The sequence below is a fragment of the Terrapene carolina genome, unplaced genomic scaffold (assembly GCF_002925995.2).
Source record: "Terrapene carolina triunguis isolate 2854851 unplaced genomic scaffold, T_m_triunguis-2.0 Scaffold66, whole genome shotgun sequence".
Taxonomy (NCBI): Eukaryota; Metazoa; Chordata; order Testudines; family Emydidae; genus Terrapene; species Terrapene triunguis.
In genome coordinates this window covers 79,105,364-79,131,930 of record NW_020664417.1, presented here as the reverse complement: position 1 = coordinate 79,131,930, position 26,567 = coordinate 79,105,364, and the positions used below count along the sequence as shown (strand labels likewise).

Below are 26,567 nucleotides of genomic sequence, written 5' to 3'. Positions count from 1 at the left end.
ACAGGGTCCTGGGTTGGAACCTGGTAGAGCCAGGGCTGGCTCCAGGGGTTTGGCCCCCCCCAGCCGCCCCCCCCCCCCCCCAAAATGCCGCGATCGCGATCTGCGGCGGTAATTTAGCGGGAGGTCCTTTGCTCCGAGGCGGAGTGAGGGACCATCCACCAAATTGCCGCCGAATACCCGGACATGCCGCCCCACTCCGGAGCGGCCGCCCCAAGCACCTGCTTGACAAGCTGGTGCCTGGAGCCGGCCCTGGGTAGAGGAAGAAGGGTCTTGGTTCCCCTACCATTGCCCACTGACGCTTGTCACTGGGCGGCATGGCCCAGATCACTGCCACTAGGTGGTGCAGCCAGGCTCAGACATCAACCCCCTGACAATCCCTAAGGCATTATATGCTATTAACATATAAAGTTAAAGTCAGATTTTCTGATGTGAATAAATACAGCTTCTGATTGCCTTTCTTGATGATAGAAGGGGTCTAGTTATCAAGGAAAACAAGGATGATAAAGTTTTGGCTAAGCCCATCAGTGATGTATAATGGTGAGTGCAATAAAAGTTTTAAGTGTTTTTTTTTTCCTGATATAGTCAGTGGAAGTCTAATTATTAGTGAAAGAACTCAGGATAACTACAGGCTGAGTGCCAAGATGTCAATACAGCACCACCACAAGCTGTTACTTTTTTTCCCTATTGTTGTTGTTATTCTCCCCAATTCCCTATATGTGTATGGGAGCATTAAAAGATGGGGGAGGGAAGGTGAGAGGGAAAATGTTCAAACTTGTCCAAGCTCTGTAGGAGTGTAAAAAGCAGGCGTTTCAGTAGATTTTCTTGATTCTCAGTCTGAAATTAAGTGAATGCTTATAGAATGCTAGATGCTCCAAACCAAATTCCCGATGCACTATGTAAATCAACCAGCAATTGATTTTTTTACTCACCACCCAAAGCCCAGAAGTCATTCACTTACATGAACTTTGGCTTACTTTTATTCCTTCCAATCCTTTGCCAGGATTGCAAGGTTTCCTCAGAAACCACCTGTTCTGTTACATTAAGAGCCTGCTTACTATGGGCCCTGTTGAGATTTCTGTGAGACTGCTCAAAAAGTGAGGTGCTACAGTTTAAAGGTGGCAGAAACCAGTCTTAAGATACCAATAGGATCATGCACTCAGCATGTCAAATCTGCTCTGACATTTGAAATTAAGATAACTTTTATAAATATTGTGTTTAAATTGATTTTAAAAGTGCTTTAAACAAGCACCTGCTCCTGAAAGGTGCTAAACTCTCACCACTCCCACTGAAGTTGAGGGGGTTGAGCAATATGGAGGTGCTCATGATGGGCTCAGACCCTCTGTTATTATAGGATACACATGTAATTTGTAAAGATGTGTCTTTAAAAAAAACGTAAAAGCAACTGTTATAACAACTTGTTCCTACACCTTTTTCAACATATAATTTTCTTTGAGATTAATGAGAATTTTCATTAAAATACTTAAGAAAGTTTCTGGAAATCATGGAACGTTTGTATTGCTTAAATACTTTCAAATTCTTGGAGACATAGGCCCCAACTCCGCGGGTGCTCCGGGGCTGGAGCACCCACGGGGAAAAAATTAGTGGGTGCTCTGCACCTACCGGCAGCCAAACTCCCCCCCACCGCCGCCGCCCCACCTCCTCCTCCGCCTCCTCCCCCCCAAGTGCACCGCATCCCCGCTCCTCCGCCTACCTCCCAGCTTCCCGCCACCATCAAACAGCTGTTTGGCAGCTCTGGGAGGGCAGGGGAGGAGTGGGAATGTGGTGCACTCAGGGGAGGAGGCAGGGAAGAGGCGGGGCTGGGGCGGGGACTTGGGGAAGGAGTCGGAATAGGGGCAGGGAGGGAGCGGAGTTGGGGCGGTGACTTTGGGGAATGGGTTGGAATAGGGATGGGGCCTCATGGAAGGGGTGGAGTCAGGGCAGGGCTGGGGACAGAGGGGGGTGGAGCACCCACTGGCAGTAGCAGAAGTCGGCGCCTATGCTTGGAGACATTTTGAAACATGGACCACAACAAGTGCAAAAATAAAAATGGGAACACAAATTCAACATTTGTAAAGAGAAACAGGCTAACTGATGTGTAAATGGGGAGGCCAGTGAACAGTTCCCTCATTTGCACATAAGTGTGGGATTCTGCACCTGTTGTGCTCCCATTACAAATGTTATCCATTTAGAATTTCCTTGTGAATATCAAATCAATAATTAGAGCTCTGCACAGTTGGTACCCCTAGCTTCAGTGTCAGTGTCAGCTGCTGAAATTGTCTATCAGTTTGGTTTTAGGGTATGTGATGCTGATTTTTAAAATGTCCCTTACGAAAATGTTCTAGCCACAGAGAGTTGTTTCTACATGCCTGAGCTGCTGTCGCTGGGAGATTGAATAGTCCCTTTCACCTGATAAAATCTAAAGACTGATATGTTTCCTCTAATTTTGTTCTCTTAAAGCTAGCAGCTGACAAAGAATCTGACAAGGGCAATATTCACACAGAGTTGCCTTCCCCATGGAGCCAGCTGGAGAGTGAAACTGATGTGATTATGACTTCAGAGCTAGATTGCGCCTTTGAGGCACAAACCAGAGTAAAGTCCGGTGCTGAGCTGCATTCTGCCTCTGAGTTCTCCAACATGCAAAGGGAGGACACACATTATTACACAAATTTGAGATCCGGTTTACACCCCCTGCTCAACAGGTCCCCAGGACCACAATTCTACCTAGCCCTCCCACCATTGGAGGTGGGGTCTGGAAAAGGATTTATTGTATAAAAAGATGGCAGAATTTGTCTCTTTAACCAGTTTCAATCTGCTACCTGTACCCTGCAGAGAAATTCACTGTGCTGTGCAGTATCCCCACCTAGTCAAATGGCCCTAAACAAACACTTCCTCTACCAATGATGGGGATTGCTGAGAATCACTTTCCCTGCTGGAGAACATATACCTGTTACATCTCCCATCTATCCAGGAGAGTCACAATTCCAGGTGTTCTGTGCTGGGCTCTGGAGCAGCTGCCTAGGGGAGACAACTGGAAGCAGAGGTGAGGCACTCTGTCCCCACACACTGTTAGTCCCAACTAAGTTGCGCCTGTCTATGTCTGGGACAAACTTGCTAAGACAATAGATAATAGAGTGTACAGGGATACAGAATCTATCTTCCACTCCTGATCTGTCCCCTCATGCTCCGAGCCACTAATATTCACGGTCTCAGCTAGGTGGCCCTGGCCAGAGACTGGAGAAACTTAGAAAGGGGTTGGGAAATGGGTGTTATAGACCTGGCTTCACACCACTAAGGAATTTCCCTGACCCAGTGAACCCTCAGCTGCCCTTTTAAGGCATGGCCAATACAAACCAGCTGGAACAGAGGCAAAACATCTAGCCCAGTATCTTCTCATGTCACTTCAAGCTCAAGAATATTTGTGGCCATATTGCCAAGAAACATTATTACAATGCACCGGTGCAGTGTGTTGCTGTTGCATAAACTGTAGATTATTAGAAAATACTTTGCCAATTATTCAGTAAAATAGACTATGGCTAGGTCTACACTACGGGGGTGGGGGGTCAACCTAAGATACGCAACTTCAACTACGTGAATAGCGTAGCTGAAGTGGCGTATTTTAGGTCGACTTACCTGGCTATGAGGACGGCGGCGAGTCGACCGCAGCTGCGCCGCCGTCGACTCCGCTTCCGCCTCTTGCCGCGGTGGATTTCCGGAGTCGACGGAAGAGCCATCGGGGATCGATTTTATCGCGTCTTCACTAGACACGATAAGTCGATCCCCAATAGATCGATTGCTACCCGCCGATTCGGCGGGTAGTGAAGACTTGCCCTATGACTGTGGGACTTATTCTGGTCTCACATCCGTTTTACACCAGTGTCGCTCCCTTGACTTCAGTAGAACTATTTCTGATTTATACCAGTGCCCAATAAGCATCAGATCTGAGCCCTGAGTCTCAACACCAGCGATATATAGGAGAAGGAAGTGTTTGTACATTCAAATCATAATTTAATTTAAGGAGGTCAGATTGTCAGGGTTTGTTCTGGGGGCAGACAAGCAGGGCGATGACCCTGAATGCCAATTTCCAGGGAGTGCCACACTGCTTGGCTTTTTTATTTTGCTGTTTTTTCCACTCTGATTGGCTGGCTGTGGGTTGGTGTTCTGGGGTATTTTGGAGGGGTTTTGTTCTTTTTGTTTCGGCTGCTGGTGGGGTGGTGTTTCCACAAACGTTTTCCGCCCTAGCTAGTAAAATAGGGGCCGCTCCTGCAGACTGTTCAATGTACTTGACAATTTGAACAGAGAATTTGAAGAAGTCTGGTACAATAATATCCCTGGAAAGTAGACCCTGCACCTGAATACAAATTATCCTGCCTGTGCGAGCCTGCAATTACATGGTTACATCTGCAGTAAAGCTAAATGAAAATTATAGTATTTCATTCCTAGTCAATATTTGATTTATTGAATATCCAAATATATAATTTTTACTGTAATTTGATTAGACCCACATTTTACAGAACTCCATTAAGGAAGAAAAGAAAATCTAGTTAGCTCAGATGCAAGCACACACTTGCAATATTTGATAGGGTGTAAAACAACCGTTACCTGGACTTATTTTAGGAATTTGCAGTTTGAATGATTTTTTCAATTGTGTTCCCCGCTGGACTTGGCCAGCTTTGGGTATTAGAGGAAATATTAATGGTACAGTGCCCTGAACTTCGAAAGTTCCCTTCACCCAGAGATCTCAAGATACTGTGAAATATCAATGCCCTGTGGTACAGAGGAGAAAACTGGGAAAGTGAGCTACCCAAACCAGAGAGGAAGTTAGGGACAAAGTCAGTGGGACTGCTCACTTGTCCAAAGGTACATATATGCTTGTGTACCTTACTGAATCACTACTAAATAAGGTTCAGAACTTAGGTCACTCGGTATTTAAGGACATCCTTTGCTGAATTGCAGCCTTAGCTGTCAGAGAAGCCTCCTCCTGAGCAGGGTAAATAAACCTTTTTATTTCAGGAAAACTAATTTTACTCCTTTTTTCCTCCCCCTCCACATCCATGGCCCCTTTCCTATCCTGCTCGCAGCCATTGTGGTATATCTTTTCACTTTCTCTAGTAAAAGAACTACTACTGTAGTTACAAGACTGCATCTGCCCTGTCAATCTCAATAGAGATAGTGCTCCTCTGAGAGAATGGGGCATGTTGGTATAGGGTCATTTGAAAGTCCAGTGGCCACTTCTCAGGTCTTTATATCTCAAGAGCTCATCCTCCTATCTCCTGAGTGGCATGTGAGTTCTCATACAACAAATACTATTGCAGTAAAATATTGAAGATAAACTGCCACTCAGGTGTCAACAAAAGTCAGGAAAAATGCTTTCTTGTTTTTAAGGCTGTCTCTAGGGAGACAGGGTAGCTGCTGAGGGAGTTAGCTCCAGAGGGGAAGAGAAGAACAGCTGATGGAGAGAATCACCTTGAGCACTGTGCACAAAAGCATGCTGAGCTGTGCAAAGTCCTTGCCTAGCTGTCATATCAGCTGCCACCTGCAGTCGAACCCTGCAGAGGTCTAAGGATGCTGTGGCAACCACTGTAACTTTAAGATATATCTACATAGACGCTGCATCCCAGTAGCAGTAAAATATAAAGTTAGGAGTGTCATAAAAAGTCCTACAGCCGTCACAAGACAAAAGAGGCCAAGGTGGCCATAAGAGGGGGAACAACAATCACCGCTCCTTAAAATGGAAATTTAACAACATGATGAAGGAAGCCAGACTGAATAGCAACATCTACTTCCTGAGCAGATGCAAGAAACACATCATCATCCCCAGAGGACTCTCCATCTCTAACCCTCGGACCACTACATACAACTCCAAGTGTGTGGGAAAGCTCTGCAGAAGGACCTCGGAAAAACTGAGGAACCATCTTACATACTCCAGAAGGGAACTCCTCAAACAAGAAATTATCACATGCTCCCAAACACTGGAAGGAAACAAAATAAAAATCAGGAAACCTACCTGGAGATCATTCAGGAAACTCAGAACAACCCTAAAAAAGGCTGATGACAGCCATCCAACACAAAAACAAAAAGTGGAACCACCTCTGGGAGATACCATGACACCAGGACCCCCATGAGGACAATACACAACACCTCAACATCATCAACCTATCAAGACTTCCCCTAACTGGAACTGAAGTATCTGTACTCTCCAGGAGACTGGATTTCTGCCCCACCACAGAATCTGATACCATACTAACATGTGGAGAACTAGAAGAATCCTTCTGCTGACACCAGCTCAAAGAATTCTGTCACAACAAAGATACCACTACCCACAACTATCATATCCCCACCAACAGTCATAAGAAAAAAAAGAATAATCTGACTGGACACCCTCCAGTAGACAAAAACCACACATTGGATGATAACATCCATTGCTTCAGGGGAAAGAAATCAGTGATATTCTCAGCAAATATTGTATCTACCACAATCTCTCCACTACTGACATAAGAAAGCTATACAGCCAATTAAATCCAACCATCAGATAGCGATCAAACCAGCAGACAAAGGGGGCACCATCATAGTCTTTAATAGTGATGCCTACGTCAACGAGGCTAACAGACAACTCTGGCAACCTACTATAAAGAACTCAAAGGAGACCCCAAACCACAGTTTACACAAGAATTTAAAGGTACCATCAAATCCTTCCCCAAACAACTCCAAGAGAAACTCTACAACCTCATCCCCCATTAACCCACCCTAGAGACCTTTTACATGCTCCACAAGACACACAAACAAGGGAACACAGGCAGACCCATCATACCTGGCCCTGGTACTCTTACTGAAGGAATATAGGACTCATAGAAACCATCTTCAAACCACTCACCACACAAAGAGCCAGCTTCTTCTAAGACACTACTGACTTCCTGCAGAAACTCTGCAACTTTCACAACCTCCCAGAGAACACCATCCTTGCCACAATGGATGCCACCTTTACATACACCAACATCCTTCACCATGATGGCATCACTGCCTCCCTCAAATACTTATAAGATAACATACATCACTCTGAAATCCACCCCAAATGCATTGACAAACTCACCCACAGCAACTTCACATTTAACAAACACTTTATCCAAACCATGGGAAAAGCCATGGGTACTAGGATGGTTCCTCGTTAGGCCAACCTCTTCATAGGCCACCTTGAGGAAGGATTTCTGGAAAAAATGGACCACGAAACCGATGATATACCTGAGTTACATCAATGATATTTTCATCCTCTGGAGAGATGACCTAAACTCCCTCAGATTTCCACCATAACTTTAATAACCACTGTCCATCCATCAAATTCTTTCTAGAACACTCCCACACCAGCATCAATTTCCTGGACACCATGATCAACTTCAACAATGGAACCCTATAGACAACTATCTGCAAGAAGTCCATGAATCACCACACTTACCTCCACAGATCAAGCAGCCACCCTAGAAATGTCAAGAAATAAGTTTCTCAGCCAGGCACTCAGGAACCACAGAATTTTCTCTGAAGAGAAAGTCTGCATACACACCTAAACGCATTTAAAACCACCTTCACTAAACAGGGCACTCCACCAGATATATGGACCACATCATGGAAAAGGCCACCCAAACTCCCTGGGAGAACCCATTTCAACAGTCTGGGGGGAACCGCTCACCATGCATCCCAATTTGTCACCTACCACCTCACAGTGGAAGAAGTCTTTTCTGAACCCACCCTTCTGGCCTGCAAACAACCCCCAACCCTCACCAACCCCATCAACAGAAGAAAGCTCCCCACAGACCAGGGCACACCAACTGAAAGCAGCACCAGACCCTGCCAGAACAACAGATGCAAAACCTGTAAACATATCTCCACTGCTACAATGATCAACATCTCCACACATAACACACCTTTCAAGATCCATGGATCATATACATGCCTATCACAACATGTGGTGTACCTCATCCAGTACATGAAATGCCGCAACAACAACTATGTGGGTGAAACCAGACAGTCACTATGCTCTTGAGCTCACAAAGAAAAGACAAAAACACCATATCATCCATGAGCAAACACTTTTCATAAATTGATCACTCCATATATGACCTCTTAGTCCTCTTCCTCCAAGGAAACCTGCGTAATACCGTCAAAAGATGAGTCTGGGAACTTAAATTCATAACTCCACTAGACCCTAAAAACCATGGACTTAAACAGAGACACTGGGTTTATGGCTCATTAGAACGATTTGTAACACACCCTACCGCCTGCTAGCATGTGTGAACCCCTTATGCTTAACAATCTGTCTCAACTTGTATTTAGCTCAGATGCTCTGGTTACCTTCCCCAGTCCTGAGAAAGAGCTCAAAAAGCTTGTCCCTTCCACCAGCAAAGGTTGGTTCAGTAAAAGATATTACTTCACCTATCTTGACCCAAAGGCAAGTCAAGAAAAGTGCCATGCTCTACAACAGGGGTAGGCAACCTATGGCACATGTGCCGAAGGCGGCACACGAGCTGATTTTCAGTGGCACTCTCACTGCCTGGGTCCTGGCCACCGATCTGGGAGGCTCTGCATTTTAATTTAATTTTAAATGAAGCTTCTTAAACATTTTAAAACCCTTATTTACTTTACATACAACAATAGTTTAGGTATATATTATAGACTTATAGAAAGAGACCTTCTAAAAATGTTAAAATTTATTACTGGCATGCGAAACCTTAAATTAGAGTGAATAAATGAAGACTCGGCACACCACTTCTGAAAGGTTGCCTACCCCTGCTCTACAAGCACAAAATAAAATACAGGACATAAATCAGGGAGAGGGTATTACAACAGGTTCAGGCACAATTTACCAAAATAAGGAAATGAGGAGGCAACAACACTGTGCTTTGGTGCTTTCTGTCAGGAGGAGGTTCCAGAAGGAGATTGACAGGTAAAGTTGGGATCAAAATCATTCCTGAATGGATGGTAGGGGCTGAAAGTGATTTGCTGAAAAAAAATTTTTTTGGAAGCTGTGCTTTTGACATGCCCTCCTTGTGGATACCGTAGGACAGGCCATCTTAACATGTGTTTTCTTCTTTTACTGTTTGTGAAAGAGACAGAAGATGGAGTGGAATTCTTTTGTGTTGCTTTGGGATAAATGAGTACATTATTGAGAAGACTATTTTGTTGCACTGACAACTGTTAATTAAACAAATTATGTTAAAAGATGAGCAGCATGTTTCTATTTCTTCCTATTGTTCAGTGGGTGCTCTAGGGGACTGTGAATCTAAATCCAAATGATAAAAAGGTTCAGAGAACTCTGCAGTCAACTGCACCCCAAACAAATACTCAGCACCAGGAAAGGCTCTCATATCGGGAATTACAAAAACAAACAGTGCTTCATGAACCATTGTCTTCTAGGTAGCATTGCCATCTGCCCCACATGGCACTGACAAGAGTGGATCCACCAGCTAGCTCCTGAAGAGCTCAGAGGGCTGTAGTGTTCAGTTTTCCCTTCCCTTACAAAACGGCTACATCTGGCATAAAAAGCCAGGGCCTTTTGGGGAAGGCAGTGTTGTCAGGGTGAGGGGGCAACTCTGAGGGAAAGAGAGTAATGCAAGGACCCCTCAAGGGTTAGGATCATTTGGATATACCTATGAATACTTATCCTGGATCTAACCTGTACCCCCGACAATGGAGTCAATAAGGATCTCTGTAGTTTCAGTTTGTTGTGACATTCTAGTAGTGCTGTGTGATAGTAAATAGTTACTGTGTTCCACCCCAGAGGTGGCTGAACCTCAGTGATATGGGAGAGGATACTTGAATACAGTTTTGCATGACACTCATTCCTGCAGTCTTACTCAGGCAAAACTTCTCATGAAGTTCATTGGACTAAATGAAGATTTACAGCCAAAAGTTTGAAAGTCCGCTTGCAAAGTGATTTGGGCTTCTGCTAGATGAAACACACTGTTACCCATGTAAGACCCCCGATCCTGAAAAATTTCATAGATGGACTTAATCATAAGTGTGGGAGTAGCTCCAAAGAACACAGTGAGCATGTGCTTAATCTAAATATCGCCTGAATCAAGGTCTAACTCATTATCATTATTTGATCTGGTGTCCAAGTTATATGCAAGCTTCAAATTTACCATTTCAAGTAATGGTCTCTCTCTAACATTTTCTTAACATGACTCCATCTGACTGCATAGCCTTGTATTTATCCATATGAAAATTTAAGATCTTGGTTATTACATGATTCTTTATTATAGACTCATTTGTAAACAAGTCATTGGTTTTCCCCATTCTAGCACATGCTCATTGAATTGAAGAAACATTTTCTATCATAATTACATTTCAGCTTATAGAACTTCACATGTATTTAAATCAATGTAAAAAGTATCTTTGTAACGGAAATATTTTAATCATATTAAAATAGATAAATCAGGATCAGAACAAGATCATTCTTTTCTAGACAGCCTAACTGAGATGTCTGCTACTACTTCTTTCATTTGGTTTTTTTGAAGTTGATTTCTTAGTCCTGCTAAACTCTATGGAAGATATTTACTTATAATCATATTTACACAATTAACTTAAGCAAATGTACTGTAGTCAGAGTAACTTAATTTAATGTACAACCAAAGTTGCACTTAATTTGATTGTGATCAAAATGCTTCAAAAATGCAACTCTCTCGGTTAGCCTAACCAGAGTGAATGAGCACATCATATTAGTATGAAGAAATCTGCTGCTAGATTTTATCACCAAAAACAACAACAACTAAACATTGATTCTTACCTTTCCAAAACTCCCTTTCCCAATAGCTCGCAGTATTTGAAAGTGGTCAAAATTAACTGTAAAAGCAAATAGAAAAAAGAGAGGAATAATAGTTTGTAAAATGCAGACTCAGAATCAGAAAGAGTTATTTAAAAATTAAAAATAATGCAATGTTGCCTTCTCTTGTGACTTGATCACAACTCTCATGATATTTAATGTTTTTCTTAAAATCCCAGGTCCTGGAAATGAAAATATGTTTGATGGGGGTGGGGGAAGCATTGTATGCAGTGTTGTTGTAGCCAGTTTGATCCCAGGATACTAGAGAGACAAGGTGAGTGAGATGATATATTTTATTGGACCAGCTTCTGTTAGAGTAAGAGAGAGAAGCTTTTGAGCTTACACAGAGATGACCTTCCCTCTTTAAAAATAGTTGTTGCAGAGAAAAACCTGAAAGTATGAACTGAATGTAACCTAAATACTCAGAAACCAGTGGGTTAATTTTATTTTACTTAATTTTTTAAAAAATCTCACAATATTTTTTTTTGGGGGGGGGGGGTGCTACTTTGTGGTTTTTGAACATCTAGGATTGGCAATACTGGGCCAATGGGAGGGAGAGGGAGGAATATATCCTAGTGAGAAGTGGATGACCACAACTGTTGCTTTCCCCATCCCCCACCCAGAGATAGGTGTCAATTCTGGCCCATGAGTGAATTTTGGGTTGCCTGATTCCACTCCTCTCCTGAGTCAGTCTTATCCACTTTTGAGGTCACTGGCTCTAGACCAATAACTGTCTACAGTTCCCCAGCACAGCAGAGATGGTTTGGAATTTTCACCATTTCATCCACACAGCAAAATGCATTTTGCAGGGCTCCAGAATCAATGCCAACCTCATAGGGGTATTTCATTGTTTGTATAAAAACAACAAGGAGTCTGGTGGCACCTTAAAGACTAACAGATTTATTTGGGCATAAGCTTTCGTGGGTAAAATCCTCACTTCTTCAGATGCATAGAATGAAAGTTACAGATGCAGGCATTATATACTGACACATGGAGAGAAGGGAGTTACTTCGCAAGTGGAGAACTGGTGTTGACAGGGCCAATTCAATCAGGGTGGATGTAGTCCACTCCCACTAATAGATGAGGAGGTGTCAGTTCCAGGAGAGGAAAAGCTGCTTCTGTAATGAGCCAGCCACTCCCAGTCCCTATTCAAGCCCAGATTAATGGTGTTAAATTGTTTGTATAACACATCAAAGATCTTCAGACAAGAGAAACTACAGAAAGTGCAAAAAGTCTGGTTAAAAAAAATATGTGTTACTGTCATTATGTATGGGATCCTCCCCTCTGCCACAAACCTAGACACTCAGGGTATGTCTACACTGCAATTAGACACCTGTGGCTGGCCCATGCCAGCTGGCTCAGGCTGCAGGGCTGTTTAATTGCACCATAGAAATTTAGGCTCAGGCTACAGAGGACCCTCCCACCTTGTAGGGTCCTAGAGTCTGGGCTGCATTCCAAGCCTGAATGTCTACACCACAATTAAACAGCCCTGAGCCCGAGCCAGCTGACAAGGGCTAGCCACAGGTGTCTAACTACAGTGTAGACACATCCTCAGTGAAAGCAAGTTACTTCTCTTCAAGTCTGATTTATTATTGAAAAGGTCATTCTCAAAACAGTAATAACTAGTAAACTAAAAATTCCATACTAAAGTGTATCTGCACGTACACTTTCTTCACTCCTTCCCTCAGGTCCCAGCTCAGGCTACTCCCATCCTCTCTTGTAACCACATGGGATAATGAGCCAAATGCACCAGTGAGTCAGCAAATCAGTTAATTTAACAGTTTTCAGCAGTATCATGATCTCCTAATAGGCAAACACTGCCATCCTGTTACAGATATGCAATAGCAATGGTAGTAGTAACCACTCTCAGGGCCTCATCTCTTTGTTCAGGCAGAAAATCCATTGAAGTGAAAGGGAGTTTGGATGGTGTAAAAGGATCCGCGTCAGTCCTTCCCTATATGGTTTGTTATCCCAGTGCAAAATGTAATTTAAAAAGAAACACACAATTTTCTTAGATGTAATACAAAGCCTACTTCAGAAGATTTTTATCTTAGCATAGAATGGATTTACTCCAGAGTCACACTAATATAAATTAGAGTAGTATCTGCCCTAGAGACGTTTGCATAACGGTGTGAGAGAGCAGATTTTGGCTTTCAGAACCTTTCTTAGTGGTAGTGTTCCATGAGCTAGATTGAAGGTCACACTACATTCTAAGCCCAGGTTAGGTGGTCGGGCTGGTAGGTAAGGCAAAAATCCATCATTATACTGGTAGTCTGAGCAAATTTGATATTGAGACACAACTATGGGAATGTGTGATTCAGTTTTTACAATCACTTGGCAGAACAGAATCACACTTTAAAGTGAAACCCAAATGCTACAAAACCACATGAACTGAAAATGGCAAAATTTATTGAAACTTATTTAAAAAAAACCCAAGAACTGGCAACCTGTGTGTTGTTCTAGCTTTGGCTGTCCATTTCTAATGTGCCCACCACTGTGTTAACTGGGCATCTGCAAAATTATGTATAGCATCTTTGCAAAGTTGCTCTGAAAATGTACCACTTCAGGCAAAAAAAACCTACTCACAAATAAACAAAACTTCCTAGTCATACTTTATACATACCTGTTAAAAATATCTACCAGCCCAGGTCGAATGGGAGAGTAGAACCTCTTAAAGTTGATGTCAGTTATATGACATGGTTGCAATTATACAATGGGGCTGCCTGTGATAGCAGGAGACTGGTCTTGATGACCCAGGAGCTCCCTTGCAGTCCTAAGTCCCTATGTATAGCAAGTCAATGGGAAGGGCTGACATCTCAGTGTCACCCTGTAACAATGCTTGTAGTGTGTTTTGTTAACTCAATTAATGATATTTATAATATATTTAAATATTAGATAATTTTTGCTAACTTGCAGCATCTTCAAGGAAGCATTGTTGGTCCATTTGTTAGTGCTGCTATAACAAATATCTGCTTGATAATCACCCAGGAATTGAACCCAGGAAGCAGGATACTAGAGTGTGAGCTAAACAAAGCAGTGGGTTAAAGGGGAACAATAGCAGAGTCATATCATCTACATGGATCAGGTACAGTGGGTACGCGTAACACACACTGAAGAGTGGGCTACACTGCTGTTGGTGGAAAGCTTATCAAACAGATGAGTCTAATAATATTTTGCTCCAAATGAGGGCTTGCTGCTGAAAAAACTGTGCTCCCCTCCCTTGGCCCTGGTCAATCCATGATCAAAGCTGGTGTCCAGGGGATCTGTTCTTTCAGTGATCCAGAACTAGTGAAGCCCCAATCCACCGAGGTTTCTGCCGTTTTATGCCCTCTTCCAGCTAGTCACGCTGCACAGCTGCACCCACTGAAGTCAGCCCAAAGGAGTGACTTGCAGGATCAGTGACCAGCATCTCAAAGCTGATCAGAGATGTACATCCTTGTAGCATGTAAAGGTTAAGAGAGAGGTGCTCCCCTCCACTCTTGATTAAATGGTAGAGAGTGATTTTTACCCCACTATTTGGCAGCTTTTCTCCTTTGCAAACAAGCTTAACTCTGTAACTCACATACTACACCCCTTTTGATATTTCTTATACATTTTATTGATTTGGTTTTAAACCAGACACCTCTGTTTAAAGAAAATGTCATTTGATTGAGCATGGCCTCCTGCCTGCACTCCTTAGGCAGGTAAAAGTCCTATTTATGTGAATAGGAGTTTGGCCTCAGAAAGGATATGATTGGGCTCTTTAGCTAGGCCATAGATTGATTTTGGCTAGACCAGCGTAAGACTTGTTAGGCTGGATTTCCTCTCAATATAATCCAGGAGAAAATTGAAGTCAGTGGCAAAGCTCCCTCACAGCTTAGATTAAAACCAGAGTTGTGGGGTCTGGGTCAATGCTTAGATAGGACACTCCCCTCCAGCATCTCTTCTGCAAGAAGTAGTGCTGCTGATTCAGTAGGTGGCACTCTTTCCTCTAAGTCAGTGCTGACCCAGTGCTCTCAGCATGATGCTAGAGAAGGGTAGAAGGGACATTTTTTTCAGATGAGACGTCAGTCAAAAGAGCAATATTCAATTTTAGGACTATGATATTTTAAACAGTAGACCTATCGGAGGTCAAGATGAACAGAAAAACATTAAATATAGCAGAGAAAAGGTGGGTGGGGTAATATCTTTTATTGGACCAACTTCTGTTGGTGAGAGAGACAAGCTTTGGAGCTTACACGGAGCTGTTCTTCAGGTCTAGGAAACTTACTCAGAGTGTCACAGCTAAATACAAGATGGAACAGATTGTTTAGCATAAGTAGTTAACACATGAAGAGCCCTATGTATACTCTAAAGGTTGTCTCTCTCACTAACAGAACTTGGTCCAATAAAAGTTATTAGCCCATACACCTTTTCTCTCTAATATCCTGGCTACAACAACACTGCATACATTAAATATAGAAGTCAGCTTAGCAATACAGATGTGACTAACAGAGTATTGCAAACTAAATTGAGTGCTACCTTAGTGTTATACTAGTCCATTGTCCTCAGGTATTGATTTTCATCCTTCCTTCTGACTTGCCTTTTCTTGTACTTGCCTTTTCTTATTTAATCACACAATTTGTATGTTCTTTTAGTGTGTTTTTCCCTGTTCTGAACATTCAAGACTGCAGTGCCACAGCTGATGCTGAGATGAGCCACGGTTGACCATGACCTCCAGTAGCTCCTGTGCTTAAAATATCATCAAGATCAGACAGTGTCTGTGCAATGAGGGTATCACAACTACAGAGTTCTCATCCCTTAAAGTATTACACATCTAACACTCTTGCAGAGACTGGCATTGTATCTAATGATGTTTTGCTAGTGTAACCGACACACTTTCTGGATGTGGTGTTCTCAGGGCTGGTTCCAGGCACCAGCTAAGGAAGCCGGTGCTTGGGGCGGCCAATAAAAAGAGGCGGCACTCCGTCCGGTATCGGGGCAACACGTCCGGGTCTTCGGCAGCGGGTCCCTCATTCCCTCTCTTCCTCTTTGAGCTGCTGCTGAAGCGGAGGAGAGGGAGTGAAGGACCCGCCGCCAAATTGCTGCCGAAGAAGCGGCGCGATTGAGCTGCCGCCGAAGTGCCGCTGCTCGTCTTTTTTTTTTTTTGCTGCTTGGGGCGGCAGAAAAGCTGGAGCCAGCCCTGGTTGTGCTGTCCCATCTAGTGGCATCAAGACCACTTAGAGAAAGAGATAAAATGAGTCTGCTCTACAGCTTTAGCTAACAGCTATAGAGGCTCATGCACTAAGCTCTAGAGGTCCCAGGTTCAATCCTGCCTGCTGATGACCGGGATCTGTCGGTGTTACACTAGCACAGAACCCAGGTGAGACAATGGTATGGCTGGCAGGGGAACTTGTTCTTTACCAGCAGTAATCTGACTATTGTTCTTTTAAAAATAGTTTTCTTGGTATCCTTCACTTGGGAGGAAAATATTTCCTTCCCAACTTTTGGGGAAGTTGATGCATTTTATCTTTACTAGTTTTTAAGCAAGCACCATTTGCAAGTGGGTTATCATGTGTAGCATAATAGAGGTTAATGGTGCTTTACAAACATGTAGGAAAATAAAGTATCTCATGGAGACTGCAGTCTGAGAGCCTGATCTTGCATTTGTTATTCATTCAAATTTCCAACCAGCATGAGTGGGAGTTTTGACTAAGGATTCCAGGATCAGGCCCTACATTAGATCCAGCACAACGATTAAGGATTAGATGTCAGGAAGGGATTCTTTCCCCCAGTGTATTGTTTATTTTATTTTATTTTCTTCCTCTGAAGTATCAAGGATGGTCATGGCTGGAGATGGGACATTAGAGAGGACCGGGGCTCTGAGGTAGCAACGAGCATTCTCTCTTTCTCTCTCAGCTGCTTGGCTGGCTGGTTTTTGCTCACATGTTCAGGGTCTAACTGATCACTATATGTGATGTTCGGAAGGAATTTCCCCCCAGCTCAGATTGGCAGTGACCTCAGTGGTTTCTCACCTTCCTCTGCAGCATGAGTGTGTGGTTCACTTGCCAGGATTATCGGGGTATATCTCACTTAATCATTTCCCTGCCACTGTGGAGGCCTGGGCCACTGGTGGCATCTCAGTCCCTCCTATTCTCTGCCTGTGGCACATAATAGTCTAGTTTTTTGTGGGTTGTAATACTTTGGTCTAATTTTGGTTGTTGAGTTTAGCGGTCGGGTGCTGGGTCCCATTGGTGGCCTGTGATAGGCAGGAGGTCAGAGTGGATGAGCTGGTGGTCTTTTCCAGCCTTAAACTCTAAGACTATATTTGAGAGTGGGAGCAGATAGTGCTAGAGCAGAGGTTATGGGTGGAAAGCAGGGAGTGACTCATATGCTAAGTGTCCAGAAGAGAGGACTGTAGCACGAAAAGCAGCTAAAAGAATCCTGTAAGAATGTGTAAATTATAGTAAACCTTCATACAGACTCTTTAACTTAAATCTTTTTCTGACTCGTTGGCATGTCGATTTCCCCAAATCAGATTCCCTTACACATATGTAAATGAATGCCATTTTAGAGAAGTAATTCTAAGAGAATTTAAGCAAGCCTATAGGAGATCTAACTTGCTCATCAGCTCTGAGTCTGGCCCTTAGAATATAAATTTTACTTGGGCATTTTACAGAGTCTAGAAATTAGTTTGGATTCCCCTCCCCCATCCCTCTTCCACCCAAACAAATTCAGAAAACTTGAAATCAAGCCCCCCCGGGGTGCCACCTGGAACTGAGGTACATATTTAGATCAATCAAAACATTTTGTAAATTCCTGTCAATTTCAGCTAATTGTTTCAGTTTAAAAAGGGGGGCGGGGGGAATCAGAAATGTTGAAACCGTTCCTGATCCCAGGTCTCCCATTTCTCAGGCCAGTACTCTCACAACCAGTCTATAGGGTGAGAGACCCACTGCAGAATAACCAATAACAGTGGTCTGGGCACTCCCATGGGGGACCTGCATTCAAGTCCCTATGCCAGAGTGAGGAATTTGAACATGGGTCTTCCACATATCAGATAAATGTCCTAACCACTGGGCTATTGGATAGAAGGGGGTAGGAAGAGTTCTCCCTTCACTTCCAAATTTCCTTTCCTTTGATTAAAAAACAAATTTATAAACCTGCCAATACTTCCTAAATAAATTTAAAATACTGTTAAAGATGTCTAATATCAAAATAAAACATTCTGTTTTGGATCAAACAAAATACTTCATTCAACCCAAACCTATTTTTATTGACTTTTCAATTTGCAGACAGTTCCAAAACGTTTTGGTTTGAGGCTGACCCAAAATGAAATTTTATATTTTGTAACTGCCAACAAACCAAAAAAATAAAAATAAAAAAACAATAGTTATTGGCACAGCTCTGGTTGTGAGGTGCTCAGATAATATGGTAATGGGTCCATTTCAATACTAAAAAATAGATAAAATAATACTCGGAGTTAATATAAATTAGCCATAGACTTGAGTACGGAACCTGATGCCCAGTCCAGCCATACCGCCTCCCAGATGACATTGGTATAGCTGAAAGGATGTAACACAGCAGAAAGTTCCTAATGCAGTAAAAATATATATATTGGAAAGTAAGATATACATGTTTCCTGGTCTCCCACCCCTCAAAAAAAGTAGACCATTAGGAAAATAACATTCACATCACAGTCTATTGACTTTTTACGGCCACACTGCAGACAAACTGGATAATTTTCATGGAAATGTCTATTACTTATCCTTTTGCATAGACTATACAGAATTATATTCATAATGATGTGTTAAAATAATAGAGTCCGTTACATGCATTCACCCCACTTGCATTATTCATGAGTGGTGCAGTGATTCGAGCCGAATAAAAATAAGCAAACCATTATTTTCACACAGATCATTACATATTTGATTCATGCCACATTGGATAGTAACACAAAATTTCCACTCACTGATTTGTAGGTTTACTTAGGAATTTAATTTAAAATATTCTCATTTTCAGCATCATTTGTTCAATTGTAACTTACATGTGGCTGAGGTGATGATATAAAAACAGGGTGGATTTTGTGAAGTGCTGACTTACCTATTGTGTGCTGAATATGGCTGAGATATATTTATTATGTAAAAATATCATTAGCCCAAATATATTAATAAGTGTTATTTGAAGAATTTTACACTCCATAAAATAAAATATATACCTCAGCTTAAGTGGTATAGATGCAGATATATACAACTTTAGCATTGCTGAAAAGAATGCATAGGAATTTGATTTGAAATTGTTTAAGCAACTCAGTAGATGTTGGTATCTAGATGTCGCTATTCTGAGCTAGGCTTTTCCTAATTTTTCCTAGGTGATCCCACTGACTTCATTCAGTTGCACAGGTGTAACTGAGACCAAAATATGATCCAAGTTCATACAGCTGAAAAAAATCAAAACCATGATTGAGTCTTTATGAAGCATAAGCAAAAACCACATGGCATTTGAAGCAGGGGAACATTAGTTGCTCTATTAATTCCCCGTATAAAGTTCTAGAAATCCAAGGAATTTGGATGAAACTGTTTCTACTTTGCATGCATCATCCATTTCACATGATACAGAACTCTAACAAATCAGTTACTGCCTAGGACTATGCACCAGAACACTCTGCTGCACACCAGCGCCGTTTTGAACTTGACAGGTCTTCAGCGATAGAATGGAGACCTCCTGCTTTAAGAACACAATTTGTTTCCCCACCACCACCATTTGAGCCAAATGACCCTATCAGCTGTTAGAAGCACAGAGTTTATGACACACAGTTGAGCAGATCTGATTGCACACAGTAGAGAACAGTAGAACTTGGGCCTGATCCTGCAATGGGTTCCCCTGTGTCTACGTGGAGTTCAGTGTGGCTCTGTATCTCACTACTGTGATACAGGTACACCACCTCTCTGTTTCTTCCAAACTGGAAATTTTAAAGTGGCATTAGTTTTTTAAAATTACAAGGAATACAAAGGGAACAGAGTCTTGCAGCTCTTTCTAGCACCAGTTTCATATGCCATAACCTAGCCAGAGTTTTCTTCCATAAAAGATAGGGTTACCACATTACAATATACTTTAAAAGGTTTGCCTGGAGACAATGCTTCACAATGAAACACTCAGCCAAGGAGCTAGATTTTGATCCAAGTCTCTTTTGTGCCTTAAACATATGGTAATTTTTTTACATTCTGCTTCCATTTCATATGTAACTCAGAGAACTAGAATAGCTAAATATTATTTTTTCCTTGTGGATTCAACATGTACCTTTTACTCATTTGGCAGTATTGTTATTGAGTTTTCAAGGGCTCTCCAGCATGCTTTTTCCATTTGGTTATTTTGTAAATTCTAAGGCTTTTTGAACAGACAGAGATATGATGATTACAAGCCACAAGGTTGTTCTGGCAGTATCTAAGTAAATTTGAGCAGACATCACAGTTTGTTAAACTGCTACTGTATTTGCATACACAAGCACAGAAGATGAATAGCCAGCTATATGCAGTTATGTATTCAGCGGCCATAATGGAGTCTTGAAGGTGAACAAATATATACAGGAGAAACATGACAAGTACTTAAAAATTAGATTAAGGGGCATAACGTTATATTAGATGGAATCATAGTCCATATTGCTCTATTTATAGAAAATACATTAGCAAAGAGAGATAATATTTAAACTGAGTATAAAACACAAGCTTTTGTTGACAGAATGTTAAAAGCAGCTGTACCTTGAGGCAAGCAGAGAATAAGAGTGGGTACCTAAATGAAGTTTGAGATTAGAATATGCCACCAATATATATTCATTTGATTAGGAAGATGGGAAGAACATGGTAATTAGGAAAACGATAGGTATTTGGAGAGAAAGATAACAGCAATTTCAAGGGTGATCTTTTATTTCACTAATGCTACATTTTTCTATCATTGCATTTCAGAGCTTTACATTTAAACTGAATGAAGACATTTCAATTCTTCAAGCTTAATGACTGTTTTAAGACAAATTTACCTGCTGTTTCTAATTACTGTTTTAATCATTCTCTTAATTCTTTTCTTAATTATCTACAGTCTGTTTGGATTGAGGAAGATCTGAAGACTTTTGTATGCGCAAAAACTGATAACCAGAGCCAAGTGAAAAGTGGAAAAAAATAGTTCTGTTAATATTTGTTTGAATTTGAAAATAAATTTCAGTTTGACCATATTTGTGAACTAGCGGTGTTCAGAAAATGTAATTTCTATCCTAAAGGAAACTGGCATTTTAACATTTTGTTTTTGTCCCAAAACAGGATGAAATATTGAAATATCAGAAATGTTTGCAGAATGAAGTGTTCAGAAATCTATCAATTTGTAAATCTCAAAAAATTCAATTTTTGTATTGAAATGAAAAGTTGGGTTTTTCTGACACTTTGAATTTTTTTTGACATTTTGAAATATCAAAATTAGTTGAGCAAAAACTGGAAATTCTGATATTTCAACATTTTTGTCATCCTGAATTAGGATGACAAATTGAAATATCAGTTTTGTTCATAGAACAAAAGTTCAGAGAAATTTCTGTTTGGGAATGGTGAACTGTTTGTTTCAGCATTTTCAGTCAAAACAAAACATTCTAATATGCCTGAATGGAAAAGTTTCATTTCAATTTGTTAAACTGATCAGAATTGTTTCATTTCAAGTCAGTTCAACGTTAATCTGTATTTATAAATGCACCTTATGATGGTTTATTGCAGGGGTGGCCAACCTGTGGCTCCGGAGCCACATGCAGCTCTTCAGAAGTTAATATGCGGCTCCTTGTATAGGTACCGACTCCGGGGCTGGAGCTACAGGTGCCAACTTTCCAATGTGCCGGGGGATGCTCACTGCTCAACCCCTGCCTCTACCACAGGCCCTGCCCCCACTCCACCCCTTCCTGCTCCCTCCCCTGAGCCTGCCGTGCCCTAGCTCCTTCCCGTCAGAGCCTCCTGCATGAAACAGTCATGAAACAGTTATGAAACAGCTGATCAGGAGGTGCAGGGAGGGAGGAGGAGACGCTGATTGGCGGGGCTGCCAGTGGGTGGGAGGTGCTGGGAGCAGGGGGTGGAGCTGATGGGGAGCTGCTGACATATTACTGTGGCTCTTTGGCAATGTACACTGGTAAATTCTGGCTCCTTCTCAGGCTCAGGTTGGCCACCCATGGTTTATTGCCTCAAGAGAGTTGTAGTTTGGGTGACTAATGCCCTCATTCTCCCCCATGGACCAGGCTCCATCTCCCATGATGTAACCACAGCCACGTGACTCCTATGATGCATGACACCACTTAGTTGCAGGGAACATTCTGTTTATCATGGCTGATATAGTCCAGCCAGGGAGCCCAGCTCATAGGAGAGAATGGGGACATCAGTCACCCAAATGACAGCTCCATAAGACAATGCACCACAATGGGGAAACACAGTTTAATGTTGAACTGACTCCAAATGAAACATTTTGTTTTGGTTTTCCCAACAGAAAATCAAATTAGTGAAAAATTGACATTTCCCATGGAAAAAGTTTGATTTTGTAGAAACTGTATTTTCTGCTGAAAAATCATTCCAATGGAAAAATTTCTTGCAAAAATAAAATAAATTTGATTTTGACAAAACTCCTTGGCTTTTCATAGAAACTCTTTCCTTTAATCTCTTACCAGTAAGTACATCAAATATCAGCACCAAATTTGTGATACGTGTCCATGTTGCATGGTCTGAGGACAAGAATGGGAGCCAGTAACACTTGGGATGAAACCCTATGCCTGGTGAAGTCAATGGGAGTTTTGCCAGTGGAACCAGGATTTCACCTCTGAGTTCTGTAACTGGCTCTGATACTGACCTTGAGTGTATCACTTAAGCCAAAGTTTTTCTTAAGTGTCCAATAAAATTTGAGTGTCTCAATTTTGGGTGCCCAACTTGAGATTTAGGCCTTAATTTCCTTGCCTCCGTTTCCCAGATATCTTCAGAGAACATCCAAATATTAATTCAGGTTACTTCAATAGAAAACAGACGTTTTCCCCCCGTCCCTCCCAAAGAACGCACCTAAGTACTATTTAAATGCCCAAATGTGGCTCATATTTAGGTGACCACATAGGAAAATTGTTCCCACACTGTGTAATACAATAAAAGTAATTTCCTGAAACCAAAATACTTTGTGTTTACTAGTGTCGTGTAAAGTAAATATGATCAATTTCAACCACTTAGAAAACAGAAAAATGTTACATTTTCTGGCATAAAATGGAATGATTATTTTTATTCTAGTAGCTTTGGTTTCTGTTTCTGTTTGCCAAGGACATACAGAAAGAAGACTTATCATAGCAATTATTCTAACCACAGATTTCAATTATATCAAGAGAATCCAAAACATGTAGTCCTCTTGATATTTTTTTTTTATTCCATAGCTTTAGGCTCACTGGATATTTTAATAAAAAGCCTCCCATTGACTCAATCTTTTCTCGATTAAACCACACATTTACTTTTACCAGCTGCCACCACTGGACCAAGAAACAGGATTCTGCAGAAGACTCTTTTCCTTCATGTACTGTAAAGTACATGGTTTAGCTGAATAGGTGTGTTTATTTTAATATAGGGTGAAATGTTAAAATTCTTGAGGTAAGAGTTCTGAATACCTCTTTATATGTATTCACATTTTTAATCAATCACCTCGTGCACTAGACTTCCTTTTCAAAAGTAAACTACTTGGATTAGACAGAGCACCATTATAAATTACTGTCCCAAGCTTGTGCACGGAAAAAGTTTTCCCCCCTTAACCGTATTAATTTTGGTGGGTTAAGCATTTTGGAGAGGCACTAGAGTGACCTGCCATTTTATACTAAGAATCCTATTACCAATAGACTAGAATGATAAAGTGTAGTCCACTAAAGTAAAGCAAATCTTGGTTATCCAACAACAATACATCCCCTGAGTACAACAATGTGAATTTGGAAATCATTAAGCAGAAGGCAGCATCAGGGGCGCGCGGAGGGGAAAACAAAGCTGCTCAGGAGGAAGCTTCAAAGGATCACATTCTCAAAGCCTAACCTCACTTTTGAGCCCGCAATTTGCAACCACAAAAAAACTGCAGGTGCAATTTTGCATCCACAGTTATGTACAGGCAACATGTAATCATTTAGATATTCAGTTATGATTGTATCTGACATTTAAATGATGTAGGTTGTGCCTACAATTATTTTCACCTACAAAAATCATACTGTTAAATGCAAATAGGCAGTAAAAATACATCAAACAACTAATTGAGACCCTTAATTTTCCTCTTCCAGCAAGGTACTAACAAATTGCAATTATTACAGCTTCACTGTGGCAGGGATTTAGATACAAGCTCTAGGCTAGGGGCCTGACTATGCCACAATGTCAGGGCCATTTCTAATGAAAACCAAGATAAGTCAACAAAACCAAGCTACATTAGTAAACAAACCCCCTATTTCATCCTGAAGCACTGAGGGAGGCCATTCTATACACCCTAGGTTCTCGGAGAGGAGAGAGACTTGTTACCAAATCACTGAAGTCAATTGCAGAAGTCCTATTGCTTTCTGTGGGATGAGCGTTTAGCTCCAAGAGTCCAGTTGTGTCCTTTTCCCAAAGAGCCTACTGGAATCTCTAAGGTGTGCCTCATGGTAACCTTAGCAAAAGCTTCTTCAGAAAGCCTAGGCACTGAAACTAAAGGGAATTCCTAAAGTTGTCCTGAAGAAAAGAGTACTGTATCAGTGGAAGGTCATGTTTGGCTTGTGCACTGCTCCATATGTATTTATAATGGTTACTAGATTAGTTATTTGTCCGCTTAGAGTAGAGATGTCCATTTACTTACATATCATGATTGCATCAGTGAGAAGAGCCATATTTCTCTGCCACAGTCCTTCTTAAGAACACTAGATTTACTAGTAAATAAACAGAACTTTCCAGGATCCATCAGCCTTGAAAACTAGTTATTGGTTGGTCCAAAACAGAATTCTTAAAAATCTGAGTCTGGAAGTTATGGGTGCTTTTGTCATATTTAGTAAGATTATTGTATTACAAGGCATGGAGGAATATTCATTGGATGTCAGGAAAATAGTAAGTATTTGGAAAGCAAATCTTTGATTGTCATAGCCTGGTTGAGTATATATGAGCAGTAGGGGTGGCTAAGTTTATTCAGAAAGAATAATTTGATGAAAAATTGCTTTTTGGAGAATATGAAAATTCTCAAAAAAATCTGATATTTTTATTAAATGGTTTGAAACAAAAATGTCATTTCAAATTGATTCTACTGAATTGAAATGAGAATTTTTAATTTTGAATCAAATAAAAAATGACTTGGGTTTCGGGATCCCTCTGGTCTCTCTCTTTTTCACCTTTCTGCTTTTTTGTTTTTTTGTTTTTGTTTCCTCCCCCTTTTCCAGTAGAAAAGAGGAAGAGAAGGGGAAGGAGAGGAAAAAGGAACAGACAAACAACACCACAACAGAAAGTTTTCATTATTATTTGTATTGAAATGAATTTATTGAATTTCAAATTTATGCTAAAATACATTTTGTTTCCAACCATTTAGTTGAAAAACCAGAACATTTCAGGAAAAATTCTGAACAAAATGAACATTTGTCAGTTTATTTAAAATGTTTCATGGAAAAGAATCCCCAGTTTTCAGCTAGCCCTAATAAATGAGCCAGATTCTCTATTGCCCAGCACCTGTGTTATCATTTACACCAGCACAAAGTAGATGTAAAACACAATTAAATCAGAATGTGAATAATTGGCATAAGACTTTGCACTGGCATAAGTCACTACACAAGGTGCAAGCAATGGAGTTTCTGGCCCAATGTGGTGGAGGGGCTACTTATTAATCAAGTTCATTATGGTAGTACCTATGGATAGGGTTACCATACGTCTGGTTTTTCCCGGACATGTCCGGCTTTTAGGTAATCAAACCCCCGTCCGGGGGGAATTGCCAAAAAGCCGAACATGTCCGGGAAAAATACCGCCAGCCGGGCACTTCCCCTCCCGCGGCTGCTGTGCTCCCTACCTTGATTCTTCTCCTCTGTTTAAAGCCGAGCTGCCCGAGCGCTACCGGCTTCGGGCAGCCCCCATGCTTCCGGACCCTGAGCCACCAGCTGGGCACTTCCCCTCCCGGGCTCCAGGGGCACAGGGTCCAGAGGCATGGGGGCTGCCCAAAGCCGGTAGCGCTTGGGCAGCTCGGCTCTTAAACAGAGCCGAAGAGTCAGGGGAGGAGCACAGCAGCCGGAGCCCCGTGGAGTGTCCTCTTTTTTTATTTTTTAAATATGGTAACCCTACCTATGGACCAACCAAGAATGGGGCCCCATTGTGCTAAGCACTGTATAAAACACAGTAGTAGACATTCCTGCCTCAAAGAGCTTACAATCTAAATAGACAAGACAGACACGGGGCAGGTGAAGGGGTGGAACACACCAGGAAAGCGAACAATGTGATGGCAACAAACATGTTACTTCCATGTTTTGTTTTGGTGGTTTGTTTCTTTGTTTTGGTGGGTTTAGTTAGGAGAGGATTAGCTAAAAGGGAAGGAAGAGAAAACATGAAGAGAAGGAGGTTGAGAGGAATGGCAGGAGAGGAGAGAAGAGAAGAGGGGCCGGTGTATAATGAAGCTGAGGTGAAGAGACTGTGAGGGAGAGGGAGAGAGAGATTTGGTGCAAACAACCAATCAGCACGGGGCAGAGAAAGTACAATCAAAACTGGAGGACGTTCTCTGAATGTCTGAAGGTTCCTGTTTTGGCTGCTTCTGCTTGGGGAATAAATTACTAATCAACATA

At 41.6% G+C, this 26,567-nt stretch overlaps 1 protein-coding gene across 1 annotated transcript in view; it reads right to left on the bottom strand.

The window, feature by feature from the left end:
- The window catches only part of STK32B (serine/threonine kinase 32B), a 264,988-nt gene that overhangs the window by 214,998 nt on the left and 23,423 nt on the right, over positions 1–26,567 (bottom strand). The window contains exon 2 of the mRNA XM_024204530.3: positions 10,775–10,830. Coding sequence (XP_024060298.1) covers positions 10,775–10,830 — 56 coding nt within the window. The remainder of the gene's footprint in view (positions 1–10,774; positions 10,831–26,567) is intronic.